The 19,274-nt window shown below is 36.8% G+C and overlaps 1 protein-coding gene across 1 annotated transcript in view; it reads right to left on the bottom strand.

The window, feature by feature from the left end:
* Positions 1-19,274, bottom strand: part of ARHGAP18 (Rho GTPase activating protein 18) — a 188,498-nt gene that overhangs the window by 73,836 nt on the left and 95,388 nt on the right. The window contains exons 2-4 of the mRNA XM_006834674.1: positions 14,012-14,211; positions 10,755-10,990; positions 6,415-6,478 (exon numbers count right to left, since the gene is read on the bottom strand). Of these exons, the coding sequence (XP_006834737.1) occupies positions 6,415-6,478; positions 10,755-10,990; positions 14,012-14,211 (500 nt within the window). The remainder of the gene's footprint in view (positions 1-6,414; positions 6,479-10,754; positions 10,991-14,011; positions 14,212-19,274) is intronic.

The following is a 19,274-nucleotide window of genomic DNA, read 5'->3' as shown; positions in this document are numbered from 1 at the left end:
TTCTTCTTTTTCCCTGATCCTCCACTTTACAAAGCATGATGTTCTTCTCCAAAGATTGATCTCTCCTAGTAACATATCCAAACTATGAGAGACAAAATCTAGTCATTCTTGTTTCTGAAGAGTATTCTGGCTGCACTTCTTCTAAGACAGTTTGTCTGTTCCTCAGGAAGCCCATGGCACTTTTAATATTTACTATTCAACAACAACAACAACAACAATTCTTCAATTAATGATATGATGGGGCTTTAAAAGGCTGGTAGAAAATGGAATTGAAGTCCTTTTTATTGATGTGGTGCTGTAGGATATTGCAATGGACCAAAAGGTCAGTTTGAACCACAAGGTCAGCAGTTCAAACTCACCAGTCACTCCTCAGAAACTCTATACAAAGTAGCTATGAGTCAGAATCAACTCAATGGCATTTAACAACAAATATTGTTCAAAAATTTTCACATTCTGTTGGATCACCTTTCAATGGAATGGGCACAGATACGGGTCTCTCCCAGCCAGTTGGCCAGGTAGCTGTCTTACAAATTTCTTGCCATAGATACCGAATGCTTTCAGAGTTACACCAATTAGGAGAAACACCTCCATCAACTCTTGGAGCCTTATTTTTTGTCAATGCCTTCAAGGCACCCTGAACTTCTTCCTTCAATATCATCAGTTCTTGGTCATATGCTACCTCCTAAAATGGCTGAATGTTAACTAGTTATTTTTTGGTACCATGACTCTATGTAATCCTTCCGTTTTCTTTTGATGCTTCTTGAATTGTTTAATATTTTGCCCATACAAACTCACAACATCGCAACTCGAGGCTTGAACTTTTTCTTCAGTTCTTTCAGCTTGAGAAATGCTGAGCATGCTCTTTCCTTTGAGTTTTCTAAGTCCAGGTTTTTGTCATTTCACTTGGTCTTCTCAAGTTCCCCTTTGAAGTCTTCTGTTCAGCTGTTTTATTTCATTCTTACAGTCACTTTAGCATAATACAGTCACTTTACCACTAAGATCAAAAGGGAGTTTCAAAGTCTCTTCTGACATCTATTTTGTTCTTTTATTTCCTTTATTTCTTTTTAATGACTTTCTGCTTTTTTCATGTATGACGACGTCCTTGATAGCATCCTTGTTAGGTTTTCAGTTGTTCATTAGCATTCAATGTGTCAAGTCTATTTTTAAGGCAAATTCTAAATTCTGGTGGGATATACTTAAGGTCATATTTTGGACTTGTTTTAACTTTCTTCAGCTTCAACTTGAACTTGCATATGAACAATTCATAGTCTTCTGGCCCTGTTTTGACTGAGGGTACTGAACTTTTCTATCACCTCCTTCTACAGATGTAGTTGATATGAATCCTGTATATGCCAACTGGTGAGGTCCATATGTATAATCATTATTTATATTATTGAAAAAAATGTATTTCTAATGAATAGGTCATTGGTTTTGCACAATTCTAACCTGCAATCTTTAGCAAGTAAAATTTTGCAGAAGATAATTAAAAAATGGTTGCAGCAGTAAATAGACAAGGACCTGCCAGAAATTCAAGCTGGATTCACATGAAGATGTGGAATGAGGGATTGCCCTTCTTTGTTTCCAACTTTTGCATTCCAATCGCCAGTAGTTATCTATTCATTTTGATTGCAGCTTGATCATCAAAAATGTTATTAATATTCATCTTCTGCTATCTATGTCATATTTATGTTTTTAATAGCCTGTGATAATTGTTTAAAACTTTATAATACCTATGCTCTTTTATAACTAATTTGTAGAGTATTAGAATAAATGGCAAAGCACAATTTTATTTTCACACCAGTGTGTATTGTTCTAGGTTTTAGGTGACTATGTATGTATGTTTCCCAGGAAACCATTCTAAGATGCAGGAAAAACAAAAAAGATTAGCCATTTTCTTAAATTAGAAGCTTCCTTCCCAGTAGCTGGGTGTTTGTGAACCAAAATGTTAAAATCATTACTTCTCCTCAACACTCACATCTAAATTACAATATATGCAGCCACCACCTTCAAGTAAGTAAACTGTGCTGAATTCAAAACTGAGCAGAGGGATTATAATTGAGAACATCTTCAAGACATCAAATGTCTATCAAAAACATAGTAAATATTTTCACCACAGTAAAAGATAAAAAGATAAAATTTCAACTGGCAAATCAAGTTTAAGCAGATAGGAAAAATCATTTCTGCGACGTGTGGAGTTACTACTACAAAAAAAACAAAAAACAAAAAACATGGGAAATAGATGGTTAATTGACTAATAAAGATATCTAAGGAATTAATTATCTACTCTCTGAGAGAATAGTGAACAAAGACTGTGATAAATCTTTTGGCTTTTCACGTTCTAGCATGTAAATCATATATTTGATTGGGTTTATTCTCCTTTGTTTTTCAATTGAACAGTGATGCTGGGCTACCTATAGTTTATAAAGGTCCTTAAAGTCCCTTGATTGCCCAAAGTCTACTGAAGTGCTTGCATCTTACAAAAGTATTTGCCTCCCTCCACAGAAATCCAAAAAGAAAACAATAAAATATCTGTACCAATATGGTGGTGGTGGCAGCTGTGTGCGGTCAATCGGTTCTGACTCATAGTGACCCTATATGGGATTTCTGAGGCTGTAAATCTTTATAGGAGCAGAAAGCTTCATCTTTCTCCAGTGGATCTGAACTTCTGATCTTGCAGTTAGCAGCCAAATGTGTAACACACTACACTACCCGGCTTCTTATGTATCAATACAGAAGTTTTCAAATGTTTATTTGGGTATGATTAATATTAAACGTATTAAGCACTGGGTATTTCCTATGAGCATGGCTGTATCATTTTATGAAAAGTTAAAACTGATACTTAACAGTAGGCTAATTACTTTAAAAATTTGAAAAATAACGTATAACATTTACATGCATAGAAACCCAAGCAAGGGGAAAGCACTGAAAATAGATCATGTTACCCATACTTTGGGATTTCAAGCTGCGACCGTTTCACTTTTGAACTGCAGACAGTGCTTCCCATGTATTTTATTCTGCATCTTCTGTGTTTGCATATCACTGACTAGCTCATGGGCTGCAGAGGGAGCATGGCATTGCTGAAAACAGGTGCAGTAGTAACTACGCAGATTTGGATGGCTTGACACAGATTCTCTTGTTATTCTGATTTGAGGCTCTATGCCCACTTCGCAGCATTCCAGCAAAAACAGATGTAAATCAGACAGAAATTTGTCACATTTCACTTGCCTGCTGCAAGTTAGGCTGGAAAGTACTCATATAATGAACTGGACTTTCAGAACTTCTGTTTATGTAGCCTGTATAACAATCTCTGGCAAGGAAGGAAAACACCAAGAACGAACAATGTTTTCCTCAGTATCTGCTTAGCAATTGCCACTCTTCCCCCAAAGCTGGTACCGTATTGACATTGACACAAGAAGTTCCTCTCTTCTGATGACCCAGCTCCCTACCAGTCCAATGCTGCCTAATTTAGCTTATTTGTTGCTGGTAAATAGATTTGGGAAAACATAGTAATATAAAACATGTAACTAAAGGTACCTCTAATAAAAGTAAATGGCAAGTGCTTATATAGTTAAAAACATAGAAACATATATGTGTATATAAAGGCTCAGTGGTTAACAGCAGAAATGCTAAGGTTTGAACCCCAAAAGGTCAGGGGTTCAAAATCAACCAGGCGCTACGTGGGTGAAAGATGTGTTAGTCTTCTTCCCTAAAGATTACAGCCTTGGAAACCCTATGTTGTAGTTGGTGTTAAGTGCCATCGACTCGGTTCGATTCACAGCAACCTTGTACAGGGTTTCCAAGGAGCAGCTGTTGAGTTTGAACCATCAACCTTGTGGTCTAGGCTTTATCCCACAGCACCATACCAGGTCTCCTGGAAATCCTATAGGGCAGTACTAGCTTGTTTTACTGGGCCACTATGCGTTAGAATCAACTCAACAGAGCACAACGACAAATTGTGAATGTACAAAAATGCAAGCATTCATATATCTACTTGGCACAGTAGGATCAGCACTGGACTGTGAACCACAAGGTTGGCAGTTCAAACACACCAGCTGCTCCTTGGAAACCCTAGACAGGGTCGCTATGAGTTGGAACTGACTTCACAACAACAATATATCTATTTAACAAGGAGCTCTGGTAGCATAGTGGTCACAAATCGGGCTGCTAACCTCAAGGTCGACAGTTCGAAACTACCAGCTGTTCCACAGGAGAAAGATGAGGCTTTCTGCTCCCGTAAAGATTTGCAGCCTCGGAAACCCTGTGTAGGTTCACTATGGGTTGGAACCAACTGAACAGTACTTAACAACAACACCAGGTGTGTGGGGGCACTAATGCTTCAGTGGTAGAGTTCCTGCCTATGATTCTTGGCCAATGGCCCTGCATGAATAGCCATCATCCCTGTCAGTAGAGACTGACATGATGCTATGATGCTGGGTAGATTTCAGCAGAATTTTCATATTAAGACAGACCAGGGGGAAAGGCCTGGGAAAAAATCAGCCAATGAAAACTCTATGGATCACAATAGTCTGCTCTACATCCAAGCATGGAAGAACGTTGGACCAGGCATCATTTCATGCTATTGTATGTAGGGTCATGATGAGTCAGGGGCCATTTCAGCAGTAGCTAACAACAACATACATAGATATAGACAGGTTTTATTTGTTTGGAAGTCAGGGTACAGGAGGAAAATACAGAAGGAAAAAGAGAGATACTGAATGTCCAAAGACTCCAAAATGCCCCATACAATCTTGGACTAACAAGTGATTCTTCTAGAAAGGTTGGGAACACCTCTCAGTCCTTCACCATTTACCAGATCACTAATTCTAATCCAAACACAATACTATTGATGTCATGACCACTCCAGGAACCAGGTCTCAAAAACTGCAAGTCCCTGACCTGGAGTAATCTAGCTGCAACAGTTACCAGCTTTGACATATTTTTTGTTCAGTGCCAATCCATTAAGGGCTAAGTTTTTGAAGTTTAACTCTATGACCTTAATTTAGAATGGTTTTCCTGTTCAGAACCAAATCAAGTAACTATGATTTCTTTCTTGATAAAAAAGTAATAAAATCTTCATATTTATTTTTATCCATGCTTTGAATTTCTAATTCATTTCTGAAATCACAAATATGGATAAGGTTAAAAAGGAGAACTGTGATAAATTATGCAAAAAAAAAAAAAAGCAACCCTTTGAAAAGCAATTCGTTTACGAATTAAGAGCTTATGATTTAAGAACAAGATTCCCAAAACTATCAAACAGTACACTTTCAAAGGCTGATTGGCACAGTATGAGAATATTATCTCAATTCTGTTATAAAAAAAAATTATAGGCTGACATATGTAACAAAATAGAATTTCTTTAGAATTAAAAAGAAACAAAGCTAGCAATAAATGTGAGATATAATAAAGGCTAACTTCCTCTTCTGCTAGAGATTGTGATGCTGGTTATATAAATAGACGTTCTGGCTCCATCTACTAGATGTGTGAGCTATGGAAAATGACTTTACACCTCTAAGCCTTAGCTCTTTCATCCATAAAGGGGGTTGAGAACAGTACTTTATGGACTGAAATGTGCCCCCCCCCCAAATAAAAAACCATGTATTATAATTCCTAACCTCTCTGACTCTGATTCTAATCCCCTTTGGGAATGGGTTGTCTTTTTCTGTTAGTGAGGTGGGAGGAATGTGGGGTGTTATCATGAGTCAATCTCTTTTGAGATACAAAAGAGATTAAACAAGCAAGTAGAACAAAGGGCGAGACAGAGGGATGTCAAGTCACATAAAGATTGTTCCGGAACAGAAGTTGAGAACAGACAAGGTCCTTATTCCAGAGCAGACAGAGAAAGGAAGACTTCTAGATCTGACACTCTAAATTTGGACATCTAGCCTCCTAAACTTTGAGAAAATCAGCTTCTGTTTGTTAAAGCCAGTCACTTGCATATTTCTGTTATAGCAGCACTAGATAACAAAGACAAATATCCACCACATTGGACTCTTGCGTATACTGAACTGAATCTCTCTGTATAGTATCTATTGTTTTGGTTAAAAGCCGACCAGTCAGTCTGTCTCATAGCAACCCTGTATAGGATTTCTGAAGAGCGGCTGGTGAGTTCAAACTGCTGACCTTATGGTTCAAATGGACCTTGCGGTCCAGTGCATTATCCTGCAGTGACACACATGATAAACACCCAGGAAGGATATGAATATGTGAATGTTGGAACAAAGAGAGAGTTACAAGCGTTTTTTAAAAAACAAAGAGTCCACTATATGTTCAGTCTCATGTAATTATCCATGCAATGCACCTTAGTATTTTAATACAATTTGTTTACTAGAATTAAGAACGAATGTTTTACAAGGTTGTATCTGTTTGTTACAGTAATAAATGGGAAAATACAAGAGAATAGGTCCAACATACCATCTTTTCCTTGGTGTTTGTTTTCATTTGTTCTGACTGACTGAGATTCAGTGCCATCTGGAGCCTAAAGATAGAAAATGGGCCATTTAGTCATTTCCAAATTACGACCAGAGAAAATGGTATTATAAATAATTCTGTTACCAACCTTTATAGTATAAGATGTACACTCAGAATTATAAGAATACCAGCTGGGAGGGGGTGGCAGTATCTGACAAATGTATGATGACCTGTGATTGGTACAATACTAAGCCCTGTGAAGAATATGAAGAGCATCCCAAGTCCCCATCATGCTACCAGTGAAGGGAAAAGATTTAACATGTTCAAAAGCCAGTAACATCCATCAGCTGATGAAGGCATAAACAGAATCTGATATAGCCATACAATGGCATACTGTTTGGCTTATTTGGCAATAAAAAGAAATGAAGTCTTGATAGTCACCACAACAGCGATGTTGAAAACATTAGGCTGAGTGAAGCCAGTCACAATGTCCCACAAACACGACTCCATTTACATGAAATGTCCAATACAGGCAAATCCAAAGAGACAGAAAGTAGATTAAAGGCTGCCTAAGGCTGGGGGTAAGGGAAGGGCTGTAAAAAAATGAGGAGTTGTTTATATGAAGTCATAAAAATGTGCTAAAAAGAACTGTAGTAATGATTATACAACTGTGAAAATACAAAAAGCCACAGAATTGTACACTTTAAATGAGTAAACTGTATGGTATGAGAATGCAATCTAACAATGCTATTATAAAAATACAAGCTGACATACAGGTAACAAAATATATATATATATATTTTTTTTAATTAAAAACAAAAAGAGCTAAGAGTAATACATGTTAAATTAAAGCTAAATTACTAAACAGGAAACAAGAGCTCTGATGTTTGCCAAAACTCTTTTTCCAAGTGTTGGGGCCATTGCACCTGAAGAATGTAGCCCTCCAAGAATTTACAGACATGGTACAGACATGGCTGGTCTTCTCACCAGTGGTGGTGATGTGCTGTGGAGTTGGTTCCGACTCATAGTGACCCTGTATTGGGTCTCTGAGGCTGTAAATATTTATGGGATCAGAAAGCTTCATCTTTCTCCTGTGGAACAGCTGGTAGTTTTGAACTGCTGACCTTGAGGTTAGCAGCCCAATTTGTAACCACTACAATGAGGCCTTTTTTCTAAATGTGGCTTCAAAAGAAATTCAGGCCTCAGAAAGAAGGGTCTGAATGAATGATTTTTAAAATAATCTACTAGATTTTCATCTGTACACAAAAAAAACAGAAAACAACCTGTGTCACCATGCACTTTATCTCATGTTACTGGGATAATGCACAGGAACGAAGGTCAGTTTGAATTGCAAGGCTGATGGTTCAAATTCACCAGCCGCTCCTCAGAAACCCTCTACATGGTTGCTATGAGTTGGAACCAACTCAACGGCATGTAACATCAACAACATTAGCCAAGGACTCACCCTTCAACCTCCGGTCTCAGCACTGAGGTAGATGTGTACTGGCCATTATACTGTACCTGGGACGGTGACGGTGCACCAAACTAAAACCAAACTTGCTGCCTCTCAGTCAATTCAGACTCATTGCAACACTACACAGCTTCTTAGATTTTAAGACTGCAAATCTTTACGGGAGCAGACAGATTCATCATTCTTCTGAGGTGCAGTTAGTGGGTTTGAACAGCTGCCCTTGCAGTCAGAAGCCCAACCCTTAGCCTACAATGCCACCAGAGCTCCTTAGGGCAGTACAGTCACTACTAAATCATAGATGTCGTATGAGAACACTTCAATCACCTCAGGACAGAGCAATACCTCTGCCCACAAGTCTGCAGAAGGCTCACCCGCTACAGCACTCGGAGCACAGTGAGTGATTCTAATCTTACATATGAACACATATTTTGGAGCATGTGGTTAGAATTGTTTTTCTCAGCAATTGAAGATGACAGGGCAGATGGTATTCATTTCTGTATTATATTTCCTAGTGTCAGCAAGGGATTCATGCGGAAGCATTTAAAATGGAGAAGGTGAATATATTCTTACTCTGAGAACACAAGAACTGCACATGAAGATAGCCAGCTCGTGTTTGCTTGAGGGATAAGGGATATGCAGCGAATTTCTAATGGCTGGCATTGTTTCCATTAAAGGCATGCATTATAAGCAAGTTAACATTATTTTCACTTGCTTGCACTATTTCTCGCTTAATGACTCCAGATGACACAATCCACTAGTTACCATGGACTCAAACCATGTGGTTTAGATATTACCAGGAATTTGCTGGAAAATGATGCTCCTTGTACCAAGGAGCAACATTCTCTTAAAGACTTTCAGGAATTCCACAGTACATATTTTGCTTAGGATCAGCCCTCTGCTTATCGCTCCTTTTTACTTCCTTTTAACTCCCTTGTTGTTAAGTGCTGTTGAGTTGATGCTGACTCATAGAGACCCTGCATAAGGTTTCCAAGGAACAGATGGTGAGTTTGTACTGTTGACCTTGTGTTTTGCAGTTTGTATTTTAACTTCCTTAGGGAGGGTTTTTTAATTGGGAAAGAAATGTTATAATATTGCACATTTCCCTACCATTTGTTTTTCCATAGGTGGACATTTCGTCCAATCCTTCCATTCTAGTGGGTGTCCCTCAGAGCAGCAAGTGACCTGTCTATAGAAACTAGTGACCTCAAACTCCCATAAATTGTCTGGGTTTGAGCCATAACTAACCACAAAAATGGAGTAGCAATCTGCAGCTATACAGAATTATACTGAAGAATAAAATGTTCATAAAAAATGAAAAAACTCTTACAGAAAAGTACTAAATATACATAAATGTATAATATACATTTAAATCCTTTTGTTCCTCCACTTTTTCTAAAGAACCATAAAATGTGTTGCCTTATATTTATAGTATACATAGAATCTCATATTTAATTTGTTTGACATTAGAATCATGTATAGAAAAAAAAACCTCAAATACAAATATAGCAATGATGGAGAGCAGTTAAAAGCATGTCCTTTAGAGTCAGTCAGACTGGAGTTTACTATCTATGGGACATTGAGCAATTTACTAAAGTCTATGAGCCTCAGCTATAGAAAGGAAATGATAGTACTTTAGAAGACTTAAGATAAAGTGTGAGGAGTAGCAAGCACACTAAGTGTTCAGTAATGGTGGAAGCAATTATTACTGTCATTGTGGTCACTACAGTCATCATCCAAGGTAGCCCTTTCTTTGATCTCATTCCAACACCACTATTGGGTCTTCTAAGCTAGAGCTACTCAAAGTGTGGTCTAGGGATACATCATAAAGTAAATCAACTTTGACTTTTAGCACATTAAGTAGGTTCAAGTGACTTCTTTCCATTCCGCCCCCTGCTTTGGGGACAGTGTGTAATAGTGGGGAGGATGGAGGTGTTAGTAAGACTTTCTTAATGTAAGATGAATATCAATTCATAATTCTACCAGTGCAACTTCCTTATCTCTTCACAGACAAGTAACAAATAGTTCAACAACTGGCTGTTTGGAGCACACCGTTCTCGGTCACACAATCCTTGTACTTGTACCATACCTTCCCTGATATCTCTTCACATGCATCCCACAGTCTCTACCAGATATAACTGCTTCATTTGCACTGACATCTTCATGATGTGCAGAGTGCTTAGTACTAGGCTTAAGACGGAAGTTTCTCCATGTCCCAGGGTTCCTACTTTTGTAATTCAGCTGCAATTAGCTCCATCGTACTCTATGTCCATTCATTCTGAAAGGAGTCAACGAAAAATTAAATACTCCTATTGGTTGGTTGGTGTGCCGTTGAGTCTGTTCCGACTCATAGCGACCCTGTACAGGGTTTTCAAGGCTGTATATCTTTATGGGATCAGAACGCCTCATCTTTCTCCCGTGGAACAGCTGGTAGTTTCAAACTGTTGACCTTGCAGTTCACAGCCTAATTTGTAACCACTACGCTACCAGAGCTCCTTAAATACTCCTAGAAGAATTAGTACACAATAGTCATCTACTTTCTATGTTTCAATAATTACCAATTGGAGCTCTCATGGTGTGGAAAGTCTTCCTATCAACTTAATGAAGCGAGGCCCACCTCTAAAGCAACAAGGGCACCATCCACCCCTAACACAAGGAATCTCACACTGGATTCTAACTTACTTAGTTTCCTGCCCCATCAGGGTAGGAGTTAAGCCACTTGTTCTTTGCCAACTTGGAGACTCAATGCCTGGAATGCCTAGGTGCTCATTACGTTTTTAATGATTTGAACAAAAAACTGGATTGGCCCAGTAGACTCTAAGCAATAATCACTTTGCCTTAACATAAGGGAAAAAAACAAACAAAAAACACCTACTTTTTCCTTTGATTCTGTCTGTTGAGCAAATATGTCTCTGACGTCAGGAATCTGGTACTGTTTGTTTTTCTTTCTCAAGGTCTGGGAGACAGTCTCTACCCGTTTCTGAACAGCTGCTGCCTGGGTCCGAGTCAATGTTGATAATAACACCATGCTTTCATGTGAATCATCAGCAGACTCTCCAAAGAGATTGGACAAACCAGCCTCTTTTAGCCATTCTTCTTCCAATTCTCCCTCTAAGACACCAGAGTTGGGGGGAGGGGAGGGAGAAATGGTATTTACATTTTTTAAAATATGAGAACTTTTACTTTATTTTCAAGTTGTTTAAAACTCTTAAACTCTTCTATTACAACAAAACCACAGTGCTAACAATTATTATCTGAAACTTGGACAACTGCCATAAACTACAACCACCAAGATATCAAATTTTAGATCCATTTCATGTGTACTCAATTAAAAATTTTAAATGGCTTCACATGTAATTAACCTCTACAACTTCTCTGCTCATTAACTAGGGATATGATACTGTTTCCCTTCAAGAGATGAGAAAGCAATGAAAAGATAACTTACTTCCATTGAGTTACAGAAGGAAGGTAATGCTGGGGACATGCATTAAAGTCCAGTTTCTTGGCTTATATGCAGCCAGCCAGAGTCTTAAATACCCAAGAGTCCAACACTAATTTATGGAAATACTTGTTGTCTGTTCACTATAGCTGACAGAGAATACAGAAAGAAGTAAAGAGCATCTGGACATCAGGAACTAATCAATTCCATATTAATTTTTAATCCTCCTACTCAGCACAACAAATTCATGTTATTTTAACAAATTAAGAAAAAAAGCAGCAGACGATTTTTCAGCAAAGAGCTTATTATAGGAAACTAATTAAATAATGGAATCAATTCAAACTACTGAAAGCAGGAAGTAAACAGTACAGCAAATAAAATGTAGGGCCTAATTATGTCCAAAGAGGAAGACAACTAGAATCGATTTGCTCCAAGATGCATGTTTATACGTAAGGAAGAAAAGTGAAAATGCACAGGCTTAGGAAAAAAAAAGACCTGGATTTGTACCCCATCTCTGCCCTCTGACAGCCAGGTTGCTTTGTGCAGGAGTTTAGCCTTAAGCAAGCTCCATTTTCTCTTCTAAAACTCAGCATAGACCCTGGGTGCCTTTATAACCCAATGTGTGTACATTAGGTGGGAAGAGCTTTGCAAAGCACTATTGTAGCAGTCCATAATCATTTGGTGTAACACTGATTGCCTGTCTACCCTTCTATACTATAAACTCCTTTTAGGCAAAAAACTATTTATAACCTTGGCTACAAAACTGTTTGCCAGACAACAAAAAATGTTTAGTGAAATAAAAAGTAAGTCATTACTATTAATGCTAAGGTAGAATTCAGTACAGGTGTATAAAACCAAATTGCCAGAAAAAGCTGGTATTGTCAGGACAAGAAAAATAAACAAGATTAGTACAATAGTCAGTTGTTCTGTTAAAAAGTAGAGGTAAAACTCAGTCAACTCATAGCTGAATAAAGGGCTTGGGCATGTGGATGTATTTGTAACGATCCCATTGTGAGTGGTAATAAGTGAATTTATTTTAACCTCAAACAATTATGAAACTGCTAATGACCAATGGTGAGATAATGTAAATTAGGCTTAAATGCTGCTTTCTCTAACATTTTCTCTTATTCAGCAAACCACTTGTATGCCTCTGGTTTCTTGAAACAGAAAGTTTTTGAGAGGTACTATTAATTATCACAAATAAGCTTGATCTTAACAATAATGTATTAGAAAATGAATGAAAGTAAAATTAAGGGGTACCAAGCAAAAGAATAAGATGATCATACGTGTGTATCTGTTTAAATTTCAGAAATGGTAAATTATGGAAAATTCCAATTTTTTTCTTTTTAAAACCACATCAGGTTTTTAAAGCAATGTTGTAACAAGAGAGAAAACCGCAATTGCATAGATTTAGCTACTTAGACAACAGGCTCCAAGCTATTTGTTAAGTACGCATTCTATTGAGAAATAGGTCTTTGTTAGTGGTCCAAGAGGCATTAACAATAGCACCTATTTGGCATTTATGTAAATTTATACACAAAAATGTAAATATTATAGATAAGATGAAGCAAAAAGAAAAGAACTAATAGAATAGGTGATAATATTGCTTATCAGAAACTTGGTGAGCTCTTGAAGTTAAGTGGTTGAATAAACAATACATAAATTTAGCGTAGTGGTTACGAATCGGGCTGCAAACCTTAAGGTCAGCGGTTCGAAACTACCAGCTGCTCCGCGGGAGAAAGATGAGGCTTTCTACTCCCGTAAGGATTTACACCCTCGGTAACCCTGTACAGGGTCGCTATGGGTCGGAGCCGACTCAACGGCACTAAACAACAACAACAACAAATTTTAAGAAATATAAAGTTGGGAATTTGTTTCCAGACTACCATGTACAATAGTGGAGGCTATAAAAAATATTATTGGAAAGAGATTTTAGATAAATTACAGACAAAATAGAAGAAAGATGCAGAAAAGTTAACATTGTCTTACCCTTCCCAAATCTATAGTTTTGGACTAGTTGGCTAAACTTGTAGCATTTCACACAATCTGGAATAAGCAAACTTTGAAAGATAGTATAATCAGGATAGGGATAGTTCTGAAAACCACCCACAAAGATTGGCTTATGTGAACTGTCCCTCTAAAAAGGACTTGGCTAGAAACAAGACTGTTGTTGTTAAAGTGCCATCGAGTCAGTTCCAAGTCATAGTGACTCTATGTACAGTCTCCGAGTAGTGGCTGGTGAGTTTGAACTGCCAACCTTGCAATTAAAACAACCCTGTGGTCCAGTGCTTATCCTACAGCACCACACCAGGACTCCAGAAATAAGATCGCTATCCTCAAACATTTAAAGGAGTACAGACTTGGGCTCGTCCACCAGAAGGCAGGGCTATGACAAGGAAGCCCTAGTTAGAGTAAAGCAAATTTCAAACCAATAAAATTAAGAACATTAAAGAGCAGCTGGTGGTTCTGAACCACAGACCTTGTGATTAGCAGCCCAGTGCTTACCATAAAGCACCACAGCAGGGCTCCAAATCTGCCATAACCCAGTAATATTCAAGGTGAAAGACAATTAATATTGTCTTTTAGGTTATTCTAGTTTCTTTTTTTCCTCCTCTCTCTTCTTCCATACATTCTTTCCCATAAATATAGATTGGAAAAAAAAAAAAAAAAAAGTTTTATTTATATAGTTTTACCATCAGGCTCTTTGACAACAACCACCTCTTGTTCTTCTCGTCTGTTCTCAGTAGATTTCTCGATATCATCTAGTTCTGTAAAATAGTCTTCCATAGATACGTCATCCAAAGAATCCTGGGAATTTGATCGGTCAAATGATGGCTTCTCTGTGACTTTGGTGGTATTTTCCTGGTTCATAGTGTAGTGGCCATATCTGCGACTATAAATTCAGAAGAAAACATGAAAAAGTAGCACAATTTGTAAAATATCATAGCACAGTAACAAAATTCAAAAACTCCTTAAATTACCTTTAGTAAAGTCACAGTGATAAGTACTTTTAAACTGTTTACAGTATAAAATGCTCTAGAATGAGCTAAGAATTTCATTCTATGTAAAGAAATGAGGTAAAAGACCAATTAGCAATATGACCAATTATTTTTCAATATACATTTCAGTAAAATTACTTTAATTTTGAGACCATTAAACTTAAAACTTTGCTCTTAGGAAGGAACAGGCTATTTTAGGATTCCATACTAATAATTAAATTATGGTTTAACTTTATATCACCTTTAATATTTAGCATTTATATTTATAAAACAAATTCAGTCAATCCTTATATAGCAAGTATCTATTACCAACGAATGGAGCATGATTTGAATTTCAATTTTATATTTGGAGTTGAATAGGAAATACAAAGATAATTTATTTTGCTGTTAAACTCTAATAGAGAATAACTTAACTTTTACTAATAAGTATATCTAATATTAAAATGTTCAAATTTTAAAATATTTCATTTGAAAACTTTGAATAGTTAAGATACCAATAGGTATCTTAACTATTTTAATATATATACTTGTAAGTACTATCAATGAAAGAAAAAAATTGAATATTTTTTATATCAGATAAAATATTTTCTTTAAAATTAATATACAAATTTCTAAAATGGAATTAAAGAAAACCCACCCACCCACATGTGTTAGTTTCATATTGTGATAACTTGTCACCAGTATTTTAAATACCGCCGTTGTCACCCATTGTGGACAGGTTTTAGCAGAGCTTCCAGATGAAGACAGACAAGGAAGAAGGAGAGGTGGACTCCTTCTGAATGCTTACTCACTGAAAACCTTACGAACAGCAGAGGAACATGGTTAGTGACAGTACCAGAAGATGGTAACATTATGAATACCAGCAGAATGTTATCAGATGTAGTGCTGGAGGATAAGTCCCTCAGGCTGGAAGGCACTCAGAATACAACTGGAGAAGAGTTGCTGCCTCCAAATACAGGTGACCATGGTGGTGCAAATAGAGTAAAGTTTTCAGGATCTTCATTTGCTGATGAAGTACAACTCAAAATGAGGAGAAACAGCTGCAAACATCCATTCATAATTAGAATATGTACTGTATGAAGTATGAATCTAAGTAAATTGAAACTTGTCAAGAATGAAATGGAATGCATAAAGATCCTACACATTAATATGCTGAAGTGGACTGGTATTAGCCATTTTGAATCTGACAATCATATGGTTTGCAATGCCAGAAATGACAAATTCAAAAGGAATGACTTAACTTTCATTGTCAAAAAGTACATTTCAAGACCTATCTTGAAGTAAGAAAGAAAATGTCAAGATCTAGTCTGAATTACAATGTTGTCTATGACAGTATAATATCAATACACCTACAAGGAAGGCCATTTAAAACCACTATTACTCAAATGTATTCACTAATCACTAAAGCCAACGATGATGAAACAGAAGAATTCCACCAACTGAAATTGATCCAACTTGTAATCAAGATGTATTGATAATGGTGGCTGAAATGCAAAGGTTGGAAACAAAGATGAAAGACCAATAATTTGAAAACATGACCTTGGTAATAGAAATGATGCTGGAGATCACATGATAGAAATTTGCAAGACCAATGATTTATTCATTGCAGATACCCTTTTTAAACAAAATAAAAGGCAACTGCACACATGGACCTCACCAGGTAGACTACACAGGAATCAAATTGACTCCATCTGTGGGAAAAGATGATGGTGAAACTCAATAGCATCAATAAGGCCAGTGCCATCAATTGCTCAGATACAAGTTCAGGCTGAAGCTGAAGAAAATTAAAACAACTTCATGAGAGCCAAATAGAAGCTTGAATTTAGAAACAAACTCAAGAATAGTTTTGATGCATTAGACACTAATGACGAAAGACCAGAAAAGTTGTGGGATGGCATCAAGAACATCATACAGGAAGAAAGTACAAGGTTATTTAAAAGAGAAGAAAGAAAGTAAAGACCAAACTGGATGTCAAAGAGAATCTGAAACTTGATCTCCAGCAAAGAGATGCCAAAGCAAATGGAAGATATGAGGAAGTAAAAGAGTTTACCAGAAAATGCCAAAGGACAGCTAGAGAAGACAAAACATTATAATGAAATGCTCAAAGACTTGAAGTTCGACATCCAAAAGGAAAGAACATGCTCAGCATTTCTCATGCTGAAAGAATTGAAGAAAAATCCATACCTTGACTTGCAATACTGAAATATTCTGTGGCTAAAATACTGACTACGCAGTAAGCATCAAAGTAAGATGGAAGTTTATGCAGTTCAATCATTTCAAGAGGAAGCATATGATCATGAACCAATGGTATCGAAGAAAGAAGTTCAAGCAGCACTGAAGGCACTAGCAAAAAGCAAAACTCCAGGAATTGGCAGAATACAAATTGAAGTTTTTCAACAAACTGATGCAGCACTGGAAGCACTCACTTATCTATGCCAAGATATTTGGAAGACAGCTACCTGGTCAACGAATTGAACAGATCCATAATTGTATCCATTCCAAAGAGTGGTGACACAATAGAATGCAGAAATCATCAAACAATATCATTAATATCACATGCACTTAAAGTTCAACTGGAGATAATTCAAAAATGGTTGCAACGGTACATCAAACTGTCAGAAATTCAAGCCCGATTCAGAAAAGGATGAGTAACCAGGAATCACTGCTAAAGTCATATGGATCTTGGCTTAAAGCAAAGAATACCAGAGAAAAATGTTTGTTGTTGTTGTTATTAAGTGCTGTGGAGTCGGTTCTGACTCACAGTGACCCTGTATTGGGTTTCTGAGGAACGACTGGTGAACTTAAACGGCCGACTTTGTGGTTCAAACCCACCTTACATTAGTACATTAACCTACAGAACCATACCAGGACTCCAGAAATATGTTTACTTGTCAGTTATTGACTAAGAAAAATCTTTAGACTGTGTGGATAATGACAAGCTACAGATAACATAGCTATTCAGAACACATCATTATGCTAATGACAAACCTGTAAATACACGGATAGGCTGTCAAACAGAACAAGGGGATACTGAATGGTTTAAAATCAGCAAAGGTATGCATCAGAGTTGTAGCCTTTCAACATACTTAGTCAATTTATATGATGAAAGAATACTGTGAAAAACTGGATTGTATGGGAAAAAATGTGGCATCAAGATTGGAGGAAGATTCATTAACACCCGGAGATAATGCAGATGACACAACCTTACTTGCTGGAAATCAAAGAGCCTAAAATACTAACTGATGAAGATAAAAGCCTTCAGTATGGATTGCACCTCAATGTAAAGAAAACAAAAATACTTACAATGGAGAAAAGACTGAAGTCATAAAAGACTTCATTTTGCATGTCTCCACACAATCAACACCAGGAAGAAGCACTCAAGAAATCAAAGGAAGTATTGTATTAAGTAAATCTGCAACACAAGACCTCTCTCGAGTATTCAAGAGCAAAGATATCAGTTTGAGGACAAAGGTGTACCTGACTCAAGCCATGGTATTTTCAATAGCTTCAGATGCATATGGAAGTTGAAAAATGAATAAGGAAGACCTTCAAAGAATGGATGCATTTGAGTTATGGCTTTTGGAAGGTGTACAGCCAGAATGCTCCTTAGAAGCTAGGAAGAGACTTTATCTCTCATAGGTATCAGGAGGATCTAGTTCCTGGAGAAGGACATCATGCTTGGTTAAGTGGAAGGTCAACAAATAGACAAATATCCCCAAAAAGATGGATTGGTACAGTGGCAGCAGCCATGAGGAAGTATTTCACTCTGTTGTGCATCATTGGGATCCGATATATTGGAGCCAACTCAATGGCAACTAACAACAACATTTAAAAAAAGATGTACAATAGAAATATTAAGTTTATTGTGTATTAAGATAGGGAAATAATGGCTAGTTAACCAGGAAATTTCCAGCTATGATGCATTTGTTCTCTATTCAATCATTTAAAAATACAATTGAAATGAGGACAATATTTGGCAATCTAGCATCTTTGTATTAGGATTTTAAATTGATTTTAACATCTCAAGAACTTCTGGGAAGTAATGCTTTCCTAAATTGGTTTTATTGACTGTACATATTTAAAATAAAGAATACAGTAAAACAAAAATATTTTAATAGTGAGTGAACACTTTCACATTTAAACTGGTCTTTCCCATAATTAGTTTATAATAGTTCAATTTTAATACAATATAAATATATCCATCACTTTAAATTCCAACTAGTTTGCCAGAAAAAAATCAAATAATTGGCTACTGCAACAAACAAATGCAATATATCTGAGTATTTAGCAGAAATCAGCTAATAAACCAGTTTTGTTCTATTAAAAATGATTCTCTCAGCCTTGACTTCCTACTTTATTAATTCTGGTTGCATGAGTGAATGAATAATCACTAAAATGTTTCCCTAGTAGCAACCCTGGGATGATGATGTGTGGATGTTGGAAATATGCCAACAGGAGGACACAGACCCGTTTGCGTGAATCTCTTTCCCAAGTTTTCATTGTCCAGTGTTTGCCTTCTCCATCCCTCAATTTAAGGGTTTCTTCCTTCCTCCCTGGCCCTAGTCCTCCTGATTACCTGTCAGCATCTACATCTCACCCTCCCCTTCTCTTCTTCCTCAGTGACCATTATTACAGCCAGTGTTTTCACTTTAGAGTTTATATACTCGATTCTTAAGTTAAAAGTGAATAAAAAAATCTTTCTTAAAAAAAAAAAAAATTAAAAACAGCAATTTTTTTTTTTTTTTCTTCTGTGATTATTAGCAGGTTAGCAGAATAGGTAAAGCCAATTTATAGAATGTCTGCCAGGTTAATTTTGAGATTTTTTTTTTTCTTCTTTTTTTTCATGTCAAACAGGTAGATGCCCAATACTCTTGTTTGTGTAGTATTATAGTTCAAGATGGAGTCCTCGTGTGGCGCTGCTAGATAAACACAAGACTGGTAACCACAAGATCGGCGG

Source organism: Chrysochloris asiatica, unplaced genomic scaffold (genome assembly GCF_000296735.1).
Source record: "Chrysochloris asiatica unplaced genomic scaffold, ChrAsi1.0 scaffold00013, whole genome shotgun sequence".
NCBI lineage: Eukaryota > Metazoa > Chordata > Mammalia > Afrosoricida > Chrysochloridae > Chrysochloris > Chrysochloris asiatica.
The sequence above is the reverse complement of the archived record's forward strand: the minus strand, read 5'-3'. Positions and strand labels throughout refer to the sequence as shown.